The sequence below is a fragment of the Gasterosteus aculeatus genome, chromosome Y (genome assembly GCF_964276395.1).
Source record: "Gasterosteus aculeatus chromosome Y, fGasAcu3.hap1.1, whole genome shotgun sequence".
Classification (NCBI taxonomy): domain Eukaryota; kingdom Metazoa; phylum Chordata; class Actinopteri; order Perciformes; family Gasterosteidae; genus Gasterosteus; species Gasterosteus aculeatus.
This window is the reverse complement of record NC_135709.1, coordinates 2268135-2283804: the sequence shown is the minus strand read 5'-3', so window position 1 is coordinate 2283804 and position 15670 is coordinate 2268135. Positions and strand designations below refer to the sequence as shown.

General features: G+C 49.1%; 3 protein-coding genes across 42 annotated transcripts in view; 1 reads left to right on the top strand and 2 right to left on the bottom strand.

Moving 5' to 3' along the window:
• The first annotated feature begins 91 nt into the window (after window positions 1-91).
• Window positions 92-3299, top strand: LOC144391060 (protein O-glucosyltransferase 3-like). Of its 2 annotated transcripts, XM_078097594.1 has the most exons (6): window positions 94-520; window positions 807-1004; window positions 1181-1464; window positions 1545-1749; window positions 1936-2132; window positions 2210-3299. In XM_078097594.1, the coding sequence occupies exons 1-6, from the start codon at window positions 307-309 to the stop codon at window positions 2648-2650; spliced, it is 1539 nt and encodes a 512-aa protein (XP_077953720.1). In that variant the 5' UTR covers window positions 94-306; the 3' UTR covers window positions 2651-3299. The 2 variants fall into 2 exon arrangements, with proteins under 2 accessions (XP_077953721.1, XP_077953720.1); XM_078097595.1 differs by having other exon boundaries at window positions 92-520; window positions 1545-2132.
• A 901-nt stretch (window positions 3300-4200) lies between these two features.
• LOC144390790 (rab15 effector protein-like) lies at window positions 4201-5765 on the bottom strand. Its single transcript, XM_078097218.1, has 3 exons — window positions 5597-5765; window positions 5054-5350; window positions 4201-4968 (listed from the first exon to the last, which is right to left on the bottom strand). The coding sequence occupies exons 2-3, from the start codon at window positions 5303-5305 to the stop codon at window positions 4423-4425; spliced, it is 798 nt and encodes a 265-aa protein (XP_077953344.1). The 5' UTR covers window positions 5306-5350; window positions 5597-5765; the 3' UTR covers window positions 4201-4422.
• Window positions 5766-8201: 2436 nt separating this feature from the next.
• The window catches only part of LOC144390785 (liprin-beta-2-like), a 47333-nt gene continuing 39864 nt past the window's right edge, over window positions 8202-15670 (bottom strand). For 33 of the 39 annotated variants that reach the window (XM_078097186.1, XM_078097197.1, XM_078097201.1 and 30 more), the window contains 11 exons: window positions 13407-13542; window positions 13199-13318; window positions 12891-13041; window positions 12337-12448; window positions 12160-12248; window positions 11904-12026; window positions 11450-11575; window positions 11169-11357; window positions 10200-10403; window positions 9012-9077; window positions 8202-8477 (listed from right to left, as the gene is read on the bottom strand). In XM_078097186.1, the coding sequence (XP_077953312.1) occupies window positions 8385-8477; window positions 9012-9077; window positions 10200-10403; window positions 11169-11357; window positions 11450-11575; window positions 11904-12026; window positions 12160-12248; window positions 12337-12448; window positions 12891-13041; window positions 13199-13318; window positions 13407-13542 (1409 nt within the window). In that variant the 3' untranslated portion in view covers window positions 8202-8384. Of the gene's footprint in view, window positions 8478-9011; window positions 9078-9540; window positions 10404-11168; window positions 11358-11449; window positions 11576-11903; window positions 12027-12159; window positions 12249-12336; window positions 12449-12890; window positions 13042-13198; window positions 13319-13406; window positions 13543-15670 lie in introns of those variants that run through there. The other 6 variants (XM_078097202.1, XM_078097192.1, XM_078097195.1 and 3 more) reach the window with 2 other exon arrangements.

The window sequence follows — 15670 nt, the reverse complement described above, 5'->3', positions numbered from 1 at the left end:
ATGTAATTACAGACACACCAACTTTGATCTTAACGCATTGTTTGATACGCGTGTGGTAAACGACGCATCTCAAATTTCTCTGACGTCATTGGGTCGACCAACGCGTCACGACGAAGTGAGCGCGGTGACTTCGAGGGCCGCACGCGAAGCTCCGAAGCTCGCGTTCTCCAACAGCCCGCGAAGGCATCACCGGGAAGTGGGCGTGTCTCTCCGCCACCATGTCGCCGTAGGAGTTTTTACTCCAAACTTCACCGTCAACATTTCATTTATTTACGCAGTCAACCGACCGCTCGCAGTGGACGGAACATGGCGGCGCCTCCTCGCGGCGGCTCGCTCGTCAGCTGCATAGTTTTCGTGGTCGTTTCGGCGGCGAACTCGCCGGTGTGTGAGTGCGGGCGGATCCGCTCGGAGAGGTGCCTCGTCTGGGGTCCCGGGCTGAGCCCCGCCGCGGTGCTTCCCGTCCGCTACTTCTTCATCCAGGCGGTCGGTTCCGACGGCGCGAACCTGACTCTGTCTCCAGGTAAAACGAGACGCGGGGGGTCAGCGGGGTCAGCGCAGACGCCGTGAGGGCGGCGGAGGGCGGAAGCTCCCGAGTGGCTAAAGCTAGCTCGCCTCTTCTTCTACGAGCGTAGTTTTTAAACACGTTGTGGTCTTGATCCGTCACCCCCCCCCCCCCCGCCTGGACCACGTCCGACGAGGGCGTGATCGGGTCGTTACCGGCGCCCCGCGGTGTGAGAACCCAGCGCGCTCGTGGTGCTCCCCCCCGAGAAGGTCTGACGTCTTCTTCTGCCCGTGTGTTCGCTCAGGTGAAGGCACCTTCCAGGTGAAGATACGTCCGCTGGACGCGAAGGAGCACGTCCGTATCCACGTCCCCCCGCCTCTGGACCGCGGGGACGGGTCCTTCCTGGTGCGGTACCGGCTCTACGGCACCGCGCTGAAGGGCCTCCGGCTGGAAGTCCTCCACCGGGACGCGGCTGTGGCCAAGTCGCCCTACTCCATCCGAGGTGGGTGTTTGGTCTTCCAAAGGTCACCCACGGCGCTCTGCAGTGGGCGACCTTTGGCCTCGGTGAGTTGCGTCCCCATTTGGTCAACGCGGGTGCGATGCAGGTAAGATGGGGCCTCGCCGCCGCCCCCCTTCCGCCCCCCGTCTAACTCTCGAGTGTGGTGTCTTGTCGCTCAGGTCCAGTCTATCACGAGTACTGCGACTGTCCGGAGCCCTCGCCTCGCGCCTGGCGGGCGGCCATGCAGTGTCCCGCCGAGGAGGCCCGGGCCGCGGCGGATTTCGAAGCTTTTCCCACGATCGACCTGCGGCGACTCCGGGAGGAAGTGCCCCGGAGGTTCGCCAACCGAGGAGGCCTCGTCCACTACGCCATCATCGACAACCGCTTGTACCGCCGCACGCTGGGAAAATACACCGACTTCAAGATGTTCTCCGATGAAATGCTGCTGTCTCTTACCAGGAAGGTAAGGTCGCGGGGGTGTGGTATCTTGACGCCGTGGCGTCGCCGCGCGCTCATTTCAGTCTCGTGGGATCTCCGGTGAAGGTCCGGCTGCCCGACGTGGAGTTCTACATCAATGTTGGCGACTGGCCGCTGGAGACGAGGAAGGTGGACGCCGTGCCGGTCCTGTCGTGGTGTGGCTCGGTCGACACGCGGGACATTGTCCTTCCGACCTACGAGGTCACGCACTCCACCCTGGAGACCATGAGAGGGGTCACCAATGACCTGCTGTCCGTCCAGGGAAACACAGGTAGCGCGCTGGGGCCACACGAGCTCCCTAAACCGCCGCGTTCAAATTCAGCCCTGACTAACTATAGAATTCCACTCAAGATATTCTGTCCCTCACACCGGATCGCGGTTCGGTTGATCATAATATTCCGTGGACCTCGCACCGTCCCAGTTTCCTTCCGGGTGACATTAGCTCCTAACCCTCCAGGGCCCCCGTGGACCAACAAGACGGACCGGGCGTTTTTCCGTGGCCGGGACAGCAGGGAGGAGCGTCTTCACCTGGTCTCTCTGTCCAAGGCGAGTCCCGAGCTGCTGGACGCCGGCATCACGGGCTGGTTTTTCTTCAGAGACCGGGAGAAACAAGTGGGCAAAGCGCCGCTGGTTGGCTTCTTTGACTTCTTCAAGGTGACTTGCTTAATTGGTTTAATTAACTCAGTTAAGTGGAACATAATAATGCTAATAATGTATTTTCTCTCCTGCAGTACAAGTACCAGGTGAACGTGGATGGAACCGTGGCGGCGTATCGGTTCCCTTACCTCATGCTGGGAAACAGTCTGGTTCTGAAGCAGGACTCGCAGTATTACGAGTTTTTCTACGGCCACCTGAAAGCCGGCACTCACTACCTGCCTGTGCGGAGAAACCTGTCGGACCTCCTGGAGAAAATCCAATGGGCCAAAGACCACGACGCCGAAGCGCAACGGATCGCCAGAGCCGGTCAGGCGGCGGTCCGCGAGCTGCTGCAGCCCAGCCGCCTGTACTGTTACTACTACGCGGTGATGCACGTGTACTCTGAGCGGCAGGTCGGGCGGCCCGCGCGGCACGCGGACATGGAGCCGGTGCCGCAGCCCGACGACCACGCCGCTGCGTGCGCGTGTGAGCGTGGAACCGCCGGAGGAGAAGCTAGTACGAGGGATGAACTATGAGGGGGGGGGGCGGCCTTCAGGCTCTACTTGGTGCCTTTCCTTCTCTGATGACCTCCTGGACCGATCCTGCTCCTCGCGAGAAAATGTGAATTTCACCGTTTGAAACTAGTATAACAATTCGTGCCTTTTTTAGATTGGAGAGCACAGCCCTTTTTTTTGAAGAAAGTGCCAATGTGTAGGATTTAAACGTGTTACGTTCAGTGTATGACGACCTGATGGTGAGAACCGTGATGTGTCCCGTTTCTATGGTAACCCTGAACGGACAAACACTGGCCTTACGTTGTCGGAATTCCTAAAGTGGTGCGATCGTGCCGAGGAGGCCTTTGTGGTCGCTCCCCGGGTTCCCGCCGCCCTGCGACGCAAAGCGCGAAGCCGATGGGCGTTCGCGTGGTGGCAGTCTGCAGCCGCACATCTGGATGCCAATAAATCCTTCTCGCTGTGCCTTTTTTAAAACTAAGAACGCCTCTGCCGTGTGAAACCAGGCGGCGGGAAATTGCTGTCAACGTAAAAATGCTGCTCTTGTTTTTAATACTGTGTCTCCGATGTGCCCTGGTCAATAATTCAAGAAACCAAGAGTTAATGTTTTGGATATTTGTATACAGTTTTTTTTTTTTTAAATAAATTGAAATAGATTTCATTTTTCAGTTTACTGGAAAGAGTGTTGCGTTTTATATGCATTCACCCTATAAAACCCCAGCGCCTCCCTTTCATCCACCTCCTCCACGATGGAGGCTGCTCCTGTATATGAAGAAGCGTCATTGGTTTAAATAGGACGGAAAGGAGCTAACATGTTATAAGTAAAGAAATTATAACGTGCAACTTGCAGTTAAATGTGTAAAGAATATATATCAATATATATTAGAACAATTTATATACTGTACATGTGGTAATAAGGGAGATTAACGCTATTTTGCGATTCATCCACCATTTTTAGACATTTATTCCAAGTACATGTAAACAAGTAGTTCTAATAGTTACATTTTTCCCCACATTAAGAAGATAAACACATTCCGTTAGATTTTGTCAGCCACACAAACGCTTTAACACGTCCACAGCGTCACCAGCAATGATATGCTAAACAATTTAAAAGAAAACAATTCACCTCGAGCAGAGTAGTTCCAAGTAAAAGTACACACCGGCCGTCATCGTCGTTTTCAGTAGAATGCTGCGTTTTTTTGTAAATGTTGCTGTTAATCAACAAGTAGAAGTTTCGAGTCCAACTCTCTTGACGTACCGCAGTTGAAGTAAAACATGAAATGCAATGCGGCCGTCATCAATGTATAAGTTATAAGTTAGCTTGTGTGTGACCACGTGTTTGAGAAAAATTGGCTTTAGTGTAGGTTCAAACACATTTGGTGAGGTTGGTACTAAAACGATCCCCTTATTCTCAATTTGGGGTGTAATCCTCCTCTTTTTGCCATCATCGGGTGTAGTTGTCAGTTAAAAACACAATCAAAATGTCACAGGACAACGTATTACAACACACGATCACACACTGTTTGCTCTACCTGGTTCAGCTATTTTAGAAATGTTACGAGGAAATCTGCAGCTCCTTACAGACAGCGTCAGCACACTTAAAAGCAGAAAAGGTCACAGGTAAACTGACATTTTTGTAAGACGCACAGTGAGCACCTGGGGCAGAAAATTACACAACCTTCTCTTGCAACTTAGAGAAACTCTACATCTTAGACGGTCAGGTTGTTGTTCATCCACAGATGCCCCCAAGAAACCCTTAATTTCTACCACATACAGCTCAATTACATCCCTCTGGCTCAGCTGAATTTAATCATGAGAGTCAGAGAGTCTCCCTCTTTCTTGGTGACAATGGCCTGCATCATTCCTGAAGGTGTGTAGAGATACCTTGAGCCTTTGAAGAAGTTCTCAATAAAATCTCGGTCAATCTGGTCACACTTCCCAATGGCAGCCTCAAAGTTGTTGCTGAGGACGCCGTAGATATTGCCCTTGTCGCTTTTCTTCCCAAAGAACAAGAAGAGGGCGTAGCAATCCTTGCCGATGGAGGTGCAGAAGCCCACCATCTTCTCGTACATGGTCTTGTTGCTGGACGCCTTGTGGGCAATCTGGACTGACTCGCTGCGGACCTGTGGGGGGACACCATCCTCCTGGGCTTCCTCCCCGTCGTCCAGGTGTAGAACCTGCACGGCGATCTGGATCTTAGGGTTCTTGGTGGGCTTCTCCAGCATGGCCCAGACCCAGTCGGCCCCCAGGAGGATGCGCTGCTCGGGCGTCATGGCCGTGCAGTTGAAGGTGTCTGTGATGTTTAGGCTGACGCTCTGAGAGATGTATGTCATCAGGAAGACCTGTTGGAAGACAAGATGTTTTAAAGCCTACTGAGAAGAGTTATTTTAAAATTGTCATAACGGAGGTACTGTAAAAGTAACCAACCTGAGTGAGCACGTCAGGGCTTGGGTGGAACTTGTCCTCTGGGTCTTTGAAGAGGAGGTACTCTTGAGTTCTGGATGAGGCGGCTGAGATGCAGTCGTTGAATAGAGGTACGGAATTGTTGGATTTGGCAACTGGGGGCTTCAGTGTGGAGAAGATGCTCGGTCGAAGGGACTTGTTCTGGTCATGGGAGGGACGCTTAAAAGAGGAGCTCTGGAAGGGGTTAGAATAAGGTCTGCTCATGGCTTGGCCCATCGTGGACTGGTGATGGATATCAGGGGGGGAAGTCTTCCGGGTACACTGGAAAGATTATTAGTAAAAGTTGAGTCTAGTATTTTGAGGTACATCTGTATTTACAATGTCCCACCATATTGTCTTTTATTTAATGTTAAACACATGATTTGTGTAGTTTGTGGGGTATATAATGAACCGGCCACTTCTGTACTACTGTACTCCTTCTACTTCAGTCCACCTACAGAATGCAATGCACGAATACAGTGAGCGAGTAACATGTCAGATATATTTAAAATGATTAGAGACACTCACCAGGATGTCTGGAGTTTTCTGTAGTTCCCAGGCTGATATCTGCCCCGTTGAGACACAGCTGTGTATGGTGCTGATGTGAGGCTCAGTCTTCCATCTCCTGACGTGCACAGAATTCTCAGGTGAAAAGAAGTGAACTATCCCAGGGTTCCTGCCAACAGCGTTAGCACGGGCGTGGTGTATGTAACTTGTCACATTTTAGGTAAGTCAACAAAAGACTCATCTTACCAGTTAACTGGGGTAAGCCTGAAGGCTTTGATGGGTAAACAAAATGCTGATGAGATGAGGAAGGTTGCCGCTCTGTTGTAATGCCACTTTAGAGGATGAGAGCGCAGCTTCATCAGCATATCAGAGGTTAGTCCATTTGTAGGATCGTCCAGCAGATACCAAACCACCGTGAATGCAGGTACACTGTTTGTCTTCGCATTGGACAGTTTACCATATTCATTTTTTAGCCGTTAACCTCTCTGATGACCCTAAACCTCAAAACAACCAACCAGCCCCATTGTATGCTGCTCGTTTGCATGCTTCTGCTTTGTAAAGCGGGTTGTCTTGGATACGGCCAGTTATATAGTGCACAGAAACAGAGAACAGGGTGAAATGATGCATTGTTTGTGCCGAGACCTGAACAAATATTGTCATTATTTTTTAATGTTGAAACAGTTCTTTTGTGCCCAGTTGAAGAGTTTTTACCCAACATTTCCATTTATTTTTCAACACATATACAAAAGTTCTTAATCGACGGCGGTGTACGATCATTATACAGGACATTTATTAAATGATACAAGTAGGAGACAGAATTGACAGACAGACACGTCATGCATCAAAGCAACTCAAAGAGCTTTGTGCATCACCGAGTGCCCGTAATTGGCCATGGATATGGACCGACATGTTCTTTATCCGAGGACCTACGTTTTACCCCATGACCTTGGAGCTGACGTGACGCACACAGTTATCATTGTAATCAGAGAGTTCAGACACTCTGGAGTCTTAACAGCTCTGCTGACTATCATTGACATTATTGCAGTTTTTACAACACATACATCCTCCTTTTGACCCCTTCTCCATGGAAAAGGAAAACGCTGCAGATGAGTGAGCATTCTCTGTGCGTTCATCCCGCTAGACCTTTGTCAGTACCGAGAGCAACACTGTTCAGATGCTGTTGTTCATTAATGTGTGTCTCACTGTGTGAAGGCGACCCTTATGTGTGAGGCAACATCCGACTCGACCTAAATTGTGTTTTCTTGACACTGTAAAATAAAATGTAACAAATACAAAGATGTAAATGTACTGAATTTAATAAAGGTATCTGACACCTGATTGTCTCTCACCGACTCCGCTGCCTTTGTCTCTGCCGTTCCCTAAGGTTTCTTCCATTTCCGATATGGGGGAGTTTTTCCTGTGCCAATGTGAGGGTTTCAGGTCTGAGGATGTCAAGTGTGTTTAATTGGATTGATTCTCTACTTTATTTGATCCACTTTTAAGGTACAAACAGTGACAGTGCCTTAATCATTCAGCCTCGCATCAAAGAGAAGTACGTGTTTTCAGTGAACGGATTATGTCACGGTGTCACCGTCCCCAAACGAGCTCGATGGTAGCTGGTTACCCATCATAGCACACAAACCCAGGCTGAGTCGTGGAATGCATCGCTGCTCCGAGACATAAAACGCTATGTGTTTGATTTCTCTGTGAAACAGCCCTGAGGTCCGATCGGTCAAGTCACAGACACCACAGGGTCCCTCTGCTCGGGACTGAGTCAATGAGAAACCGCCTCTCTGAAAACCTTCTTTCCTAATCGACTCACCTGACAGGTTAAGTCTCCGGTAACCTTTCCTCTGCGAGCCGACTGGTCGGCGAAAGGTGAAGACTGTAGCATCTCCAACCAACTCTTTTTACGCTTCGGCTGCGTCAAGTGATAGGATTAAGGAATCAGGCTGTCAGGGGATCGGCCTCTCCAGCCCAACGCTTCCTGGACCAAACCTCATCAGTGAGATCATCATTTAGTAACCACATATAGACTTACCTACAGACAGAGGTTTAACTACGCGAGGAACACGACCGTGTGGTCGTTCCTCACTCACATCTGCCCCTTATCTCACACATTTGTTTAATTCTCTAAGTGATTATTAATAATTCTATCGATGTCAATGACTTAATTTCACGCTAGGTATTAAACAAAACAAAGCCCCCACGACGGCACTATTACCATTGGTGCTCGGTTAGAAGTTCTACATTTCTACTTCTTAATCCTGCAAAATGTTTCCAATATTCTGTAACTCAAACAGACCTATGGACAGTGGAGAATTCAGGTCACCATCAACCAGATTCCAGAGGAATCATCTTCTTCCTCTGATGCGTCGGCCTTTTGTGAAGACACGAAGGTGGTGTCTCTAGATTTCAATGGGATCCTCCTGAGGAACCCAAGTGTCGGTGGCTGAAGCTCCCTCTGTGACCTTGGCTCCTGTGTTTGATCAGCCTTTCTGCATATCACATGCACGCAGGAGACGTGTCCCGTTCCTCCCATTCATATACAAGCATGCACGATCTTTTGAGGGCACATTGCATAGATAAACAAAGGAAGCAGTAAAACAAATACCCCAAAGGGCCAATGAGTGACACTTTAGTTATTGTTCAAAATTAAACAAAGATTTCCGTTATTATCATTCCGTGATGATGGTTTCCACTGGTGCTCCTGAGTGCAGAACAGAGGGACTTCAGAGGGACTCTGTGAGGTTTGAGCAGCTCCAGCGCTCGAGGGTCACTTTAGGGTTGAAGCTGTTTATTGACAGCATTAGTGAGCCGACAGCATCAGGTCATTGTCCTTCAAACTAGCCATCGCAGAGCGCCTCCGCTCCTTCTGCAGCTCGTCCCGGCTCAGCAGGTACTGGAAGCAAAGGATCATGGGAGTAAAAGGGTTAGATAGCTACGGAGTTGTTGTTCAGCGCTGAGCTGAGATCCGTCTACACAATTAGTTTTAGTGTATATGGGGATTAACAGAGAAGACCTTCACCTTCATACAACAATGAGATAGACCACTATCTGTGTCAACAGGTGCATTGTTTGACATAGAAAACTTTGTGAAATGCTACACACGACATGTCAGCATGTCAACCAGAGTTACAGCACAGCGACGAGAAGCAGCTCTTTTGTTAAAAAACAAACCAATTATTGTTTAAAATGTCCAATATCTGTTGTTAATTTTGAACAATCGTAATAATGTTAATAAGTTACTTATTTGTTGTTTGAGCAGCTTTTACTGCATCAGTCACGGTGCGACTGGTTTTAATGGCCCCTCCCTCCGCAGATCTCCATCCGAGTCACTGGAACGTCTGTTACAAGCATGACGAGCATCTCGTGTGCGCGAGTAGATTACCAGCAGCTGGTGTGTGTGTGTGTGTGTGTGTGTGTGTGCGCTTACTGTGAGGTTGTTGATGCTTTCAGAGAGAGCTTCTATTTGCAACATGGTACCCTTTGTGATCGCCTTCTGCAACACACACACACACACACACACACACTTCCTGTGAAACAATGACTTACCTCCTATACGCGTTGCTTTGTATTTCTTTACTGTACTGTACGTTACTTCTGAACAAGGCGGACGCTTGGTACCTGTAGCTTCATGCTGACGGAGCCAATCTCAAACATGCACTTCCAAACAGGGTTACCACGGTGATGTTTCGGCAGCCGCCTCGGGCCGAGATTGGTCCGCGGCGTGCGGGCTGGCGTCATACACGGCCATGAGGATGAGGGTGATGATGGCGGCGGCGGTGAAGGCGGGTTAGTGGTTAAAGCCAATGGGGGGGTTTTCTCTATCGTTAGACGGGGTGGTGATTTAAAAAGGAGAAACACGGGAAGTGTTGAATGCTTCCTGAGGAAAAGGTCCCTGATAGTGTACATCCACAATAAAACCTGCTGCCCTCCTCTTTGTGTCGAAAGAAGGAATCACCTTTTTGTGTGATGTTGTTTATTAAATTATTTAGTAAAACTTTATACATTTACATGACCACATATGAGCTTCCTTTAGCAGAGCAAGATTTTCTTCCCTATAAAAAATACTATTACATCAAATATATGAAAATAACAGTAGAAAATGACCAACGTCTCGCCATTTAATAATCAGCTCTGCAATGACATAAATATTAAATTAAAGCCCGCCATGATTATTATGCAAATATTGCACAGGTTAATCTCGACCACTTAACACGAGGGCATTAAAGGGGTAAATGGGTGGATGACAGACTCACGCATATCAAATCCTTTACGAGTGATGGCTTAATACTGCACAGCAAGATTTATCGATGTATATACTGGTGTATAGATCACAGGAAGTGATGTCAGAGAGATGCCGCGCTCCATCATGGCACCGGGTCAGAGATCTGGGAACCAGTCTGCAGATTGATGGTGTCTCTGAATCTCTTCGCTAAGGCACGGGGCTCTAGAGGAGCAAAGTGGGGGGGGGGGGGGGGGGTGGGGTGGGGGCGGGCGGAGGCATTATGGGCCGCAAGCAAAGGAAGCAGAGTGGCGCAGTGGCGGGCGGCTGATGGAACACATGTTGTCACGGCGGCGCCGACGGAGACGCGTCCGCTCTGCCGCCGCCGGGCCCCACCTGGTGCCCGGAGCGGTCGGGCTCCCCGTCCAGGATGGGGCTCAGGGATCGGAAGCCGGAGTGGGGCCGCGCCGCCTGACCCCCGTTCGCTGCGGGCCGTCCCGACGGAGGCGAGGACGACTCGATTGGACAGACGTAGTCCGTGGATTCCTCCGCCCGCCTCCTCCTGAGGTGGGTCAAGTTAGAGAGGCCCGACTTTTTGGGCTGCAGTGGGAAAAAACACAGAAAGGGGAAAAAGGGTCACCGGGGAATGGACTGGACGGAGACATTTCCTTTGCTTGTCATCTCAGAATCTGAAGCCAAAGGAGAAACCAGGAAGTCGCTCTGCGCGTTTGGACGAGGACTAACTAACGCGGTTAAGTCGACTTGGGAGGATTTGTCTGCTCGTCTGGTCGCTTCATCCCAGCTCAAAGCTTCCCTGATGAACAAACGTAAACGCACTCTTTCCCTCATACGTGTACACTGTGAAACTTAACATCTACACGTGTCCCGTCCTGCAGGGGGTGAATGCTCGGTGAGGTCCGCTCATTATTAATCCTAATCCTAATGTAAATTTGCCTTTGGATGGTCCAAAGTCTCCGCGTGCATACAGTATTGTTCAGTTCTCCATACGTTAGGTGTCCAGCAGCTTTATGAATGGCTCCTCCAAGCTTCCTCTTGACTGACCGGAGCCACTGTGACATTCGCTCAATGCACTGTAGGTTATCACTTGTTACTACGGCGAAGGATCTGAGTCAGCAGAGCAAAGAGGGGCTTAAAGCGGAGGATGCTGCAGGCGGCTGGGTGGGGTGTTAGCGCTCCGAGGAGCGGCACGGGGGTTTATTCTGCCCTCACGGGCTTAAACCCACAGCTCGGAGCTTAAATTTAGCTTAAATTGAGCTGACGCACCGCGGCTTCCCCCCTCGGTTTAACGTGCAAGAGTTCTCCGTTGTATTAACGCAGCGTCAAGGCGCTCCCCGTCGCACTCGCCTTGACTTTGGCCGTGATGCTGAGCGGGGCGTAACCCGCTTCCTCCGCGTACTCCCTCTTCTCCCGGTGAGCCTGTTCTCCCACCAGGCTGCTGAAGTTGGTGGCGAGGTGGCGTCTCAGCAGCGTTTTCTGAGGGGGGATGTTGAGCAGCATGGCCAGCGTGTCGGAGTTGAAGCGAGGCTCCAGCATCTGCAGAAGGAGAGATGCATTCGACCTCGACTTTGTGTTTCTGTCGCACGCACACGCACACACACACACACTGCGTGATTGCGTTTACTCACCAGCAGCCCTCCGTGCACGCCGCTGCCCCTCAGGTTCGGTGCGTACTCTGCCAGATCCACGGATCTCAGCCACTCCATCACCCGGTGGTTGGACCACTGCACCACCTCACTGGGGGTGTATTGGTTCTGAAAACACACACACACACACACGCACAAACCCTGTGCCTTAGTTACACCAAATACCGCATGATTCATGGTATGAAAGCATTCCTCAAAGCGTGCAAAAGTGTTTTGGAAAATGATCTTCACTGCCTGAGAAACAGTCCTTTACAGATGTGCAATCAGAAGATCTACTAAAGTGGCAGCTGGAGAGAGCGAGCGATATCGCGAGTACACGAGCCACAGGCCGCAGACGCCTGAGCGGGTTTGGAGACTTCGCTCAGCTATGTGGCGCACGGAACCCCGGAAGCAGCACCCGGAGCTCCGCCTTCGACTCCGGACCGCGGCGGCTTACCTCGTTGCCGGGCCGGCGCTTGAGGCAGTTGGAGTTGAACTTGTTGAGGTGGAGAACGCGGATGGCACACTTGATGCTGAGGTGATGCAGCTGGCTGGTCACTTTGAGGAAGAGCAGGTCGCTCTGAGGACGGAGGGAGCAAAGAGGCGAGCGCTTCTTAATGTTTCACTTGGACCGTGCAAACGGGTGCTTTAACCTCACGCGTTATCGGAGAGAAGCAGCCGTTACTGTCACCAATCGTCCGTCACAAACTCACCACCGTGAGGTAACGCAGCATCTGCCCATCAACCCTTCCTTCGTTGAATTGGTCCTTGTACTGAGGGAGTCCGATGTCATCGAGCCAACCTGTGGAACAGAAATGTCCCGGGTTTGAATGCGGCGGGAACGTCAGAATGAAGCGCGTTTCAGTGTGCGGGGCTTTTTCAGCGCGTACGTGTGGCCCAGATGCAGCCGAGCTCCGCAGACTTCTCCGGCCGCCCCCTGCCGAACGCCTTGATGGCCAACTGGAGCTTCTTCCTGTGGAGCGGGTTCTTCATCGCCAGCTCCTGGAGACACCGGGGACGAGAGGGAGAAACTTTTTTTTTTCCAATCCGGTCCCAGAGGCTCGCAGATGACTTCCATCAGTGTGAAGAGCTAAAGGCCGAAGCCTCGGCTGATGATTCACATTTCAATCGGTGATGAATTAGCTCTTGACCCTAAAGTCTAGACTGTAAACGAGCAGCACACAGAAACGGAAGTCTTTGGATATCTGCCGGTTACGCCAGAACCACTGATGAATTGCCAACGGTTGTGGTGCGACGGACAGAGGGGGAGGAGGTCTGAGGCCGACAGCCCGACAGGGTTGAAGAGCGAAACTAACACGCAGGTTGAAGAGCACAAGACAGCCGTTGCTAAACCCCGAGCAGACGGACGGACGGGAAACAACGAGCCGACGGGTAGAACCGAACCCGACGGACTGAGTGGAGAGCGCGGAGGGCGGCGGCGTACCTTCTCGAGGTCCTGCAGGGTGGCCGACAGCAGGGTTTCACCGCTGGTGACCCAGTGGCAAGCGAGGAGGCCGTACTGGCCCAGTCCAATTTCCTCCAGCCAGCCGCACACCTGCTCTGTGCTCCACTTAGAAAAAGGCCCCTTCAGGTCTCTGATGTGGAGAAGAGCAGCAGATGATTCACGTTAGTCAAATGCGGAAAAGCTTTTTTGCTGCGACGCGATTCTCCAGCACATCACATAAGATCGGGTTTGGTTCTGCTGCTACTGCAGGTAAAGCAGTTAAAAGTGTTGATTGAATGCTCTTCTACCGTGTGTTCCCCGGACGGGCCAGTCTCGGTCCAGCTGTGGCTCTGAAGCCCCCCCTCCTGAGCTCGCCCAGCTCGGGGTCGTGGACTTGGGCCGGACTGCCCGACTGGCTGCGACGGATCCTGCGGGACAACCGACCCGCCGGTGAGACTCGGGCCAAACCAGAGGATGTACGCGAATCATCGGGGAGAAAAAAAACAAAAAACGTACTTTCCCCACAACTTCTTAATGCCCCTGTGGCTCTTCCTGCCCTCCGGTGAGACGGGGGACTGCTGCCCAGAGTCCACTCCAGAAGACAGGGGGGACTGGTCCGACGGAAGACACTCCTCCGGCCTTTCTGGATGCCCTGCACACAAACACAAAACAGCACAACTGACTCTCCAGGAATCTGGGATTGGGAATAAAACGGTGTTTTATCCGCCACTGTGGTTATTTCATTGGAAGTCTAATCCACATGGTGAACACCACTGTCAACGGCACACAAGCTGCACATTCATGCACTTGGGTCCCTGTTTACTAAGATTGTGAGAGTTGTGTCAGTAGATAAACATGTTGTTTATATGTTTATTTCAGCGTCACACTGAGACTGCCCGACCTGCTTCAGGTTATGTGTTCTGTTCACTCTGTGTCACACAAACTGCAGCGCATGAAGCATCTTGGGCTTCTCTTCTACGCCGCCGGCGCCACAAAGACGACCATTGTTGTTTCATTCTCGGGCTCCTTGGCTACGTGCCGCTTGAGATACGATACCCACCAACATCACAGAGGTCGCCCGGAGACCCCGTCTCATGGGAGGTTAGTGACGAGAAAGCCAGCAGGGGGTGAAGCAGAAGGCCGGACTAGTCACGCGTTTGCATACGTGTAAATGCACAAGCAGGTGCTGAAACAGGATCAGGTCGGTGTGCGTGCGCACGCTGAAGCGTCACCTGTCGCGGTGTGTAAAATGTTGCACGTTCCAAAATCCTGTGCAGTTTTTCCACATTTAGCATTATCATATGAACATTGGCAGTAACAAAGTTGTTAAATAATATAAATATTAAATCTGAATGTTAAATCTAACTTTTCCAATAACTTTTTAATTTAACAACTTTGTTACTTCCAAAACATTATCCTTGGAAAAGTTATTGCATGAATGTACATGAATTGTCTCTAAATGTTTGAAAAAGTGACATGTGAATATTGTCGTACTTTTTTGTTCATATGATAATGCTAAATGTGGAAAAAAAGTGAATTACCGTAATTATTGTAATGTTCATTTGTCAAGTCTTAAATGTTAAATGCAGAGCTGAATGTAGACTCTACATTTAACAGTTACATTTAGATTTAACATTTACATTTAGATTTAACATTTAGATATAACATTTAGATTTAGATTTAACATTTACATATAACATTTAACATTTACATTGAACATTTAGATTTACATTTACCATTTATATTATTTAACAACTTGTACATTTAACATTTACATTTAGATTTAACATTTACATTTAGATTTAACATTTAGAAATAACATTTAACATTTAGATTTAGATTTAACATTTAGATATAACATTTAGATTTAACATTTACATATAACATTTAACATTTACATTTAGATTTAACATTTAGATTTACATTTAGATTTAACATTTATATTATTTAACAACTTTGTTTCTGCCAAACATTATCCTTGGAAAAGTTATTGCATGAATGTACATGAATTTCTCTGTAAATGTTTGAAAAAGTGACATGTAAATATTGTCGTGCTTTTTTGTTCATATGATAATGGTAATTGTGGAAAAAAAGTGAATTACCGTAATTATTGTAATGTTCAGTCGTCAAGTCTTAAATGTTAAATGTAGAGCTAAATGTAGACTCTACATTTAACATTTACATTTAGATTTAACATTTACATTTAGATTTAACATTTAGAAATAACATTTAACATTTAGATTTAGATTTAACATTTAGATATAACATTTAGATTTAGATTTAACATTTACATATAACATTTAACATTTAGATTTAACATTTAGATTTACATTTAGATTTAACATTTATATTATTTAACAACTTTGTTTCTGCCAAACATTATCCTTGGAAAAGTTATTGCATGCATGTACATGAATTTCTCTCTAAATGTTTGAAAAAGTGACATGTGAATATTGTCGTGCTTTTTGGTGCATATGATAACGCTAAATGTGGAAAAACTGCGCAGGATTTTGGAACGTGCAACATTTTACAAACGGCGGTCCATACACCTGAGCCAACAGGACGAGAGCAACAAGCATTCTCTTTACTTTACTCTTTACTAGGCTGAAAACTGCACTGGGGGGGTTTAACCGAGGCGGTGCTAACACACCCGCTCCATCTAGAGAAGTCTTTTGTTGACTCTAAGCTCCGGCTGGACCTGCTCTCTCCTCGGGGGCCGTGGCGCCTCAAGTGAAAACAGCTCCTCGAGCTGGGCCCCTTCGCTCGTTTTTCGCGCGGAC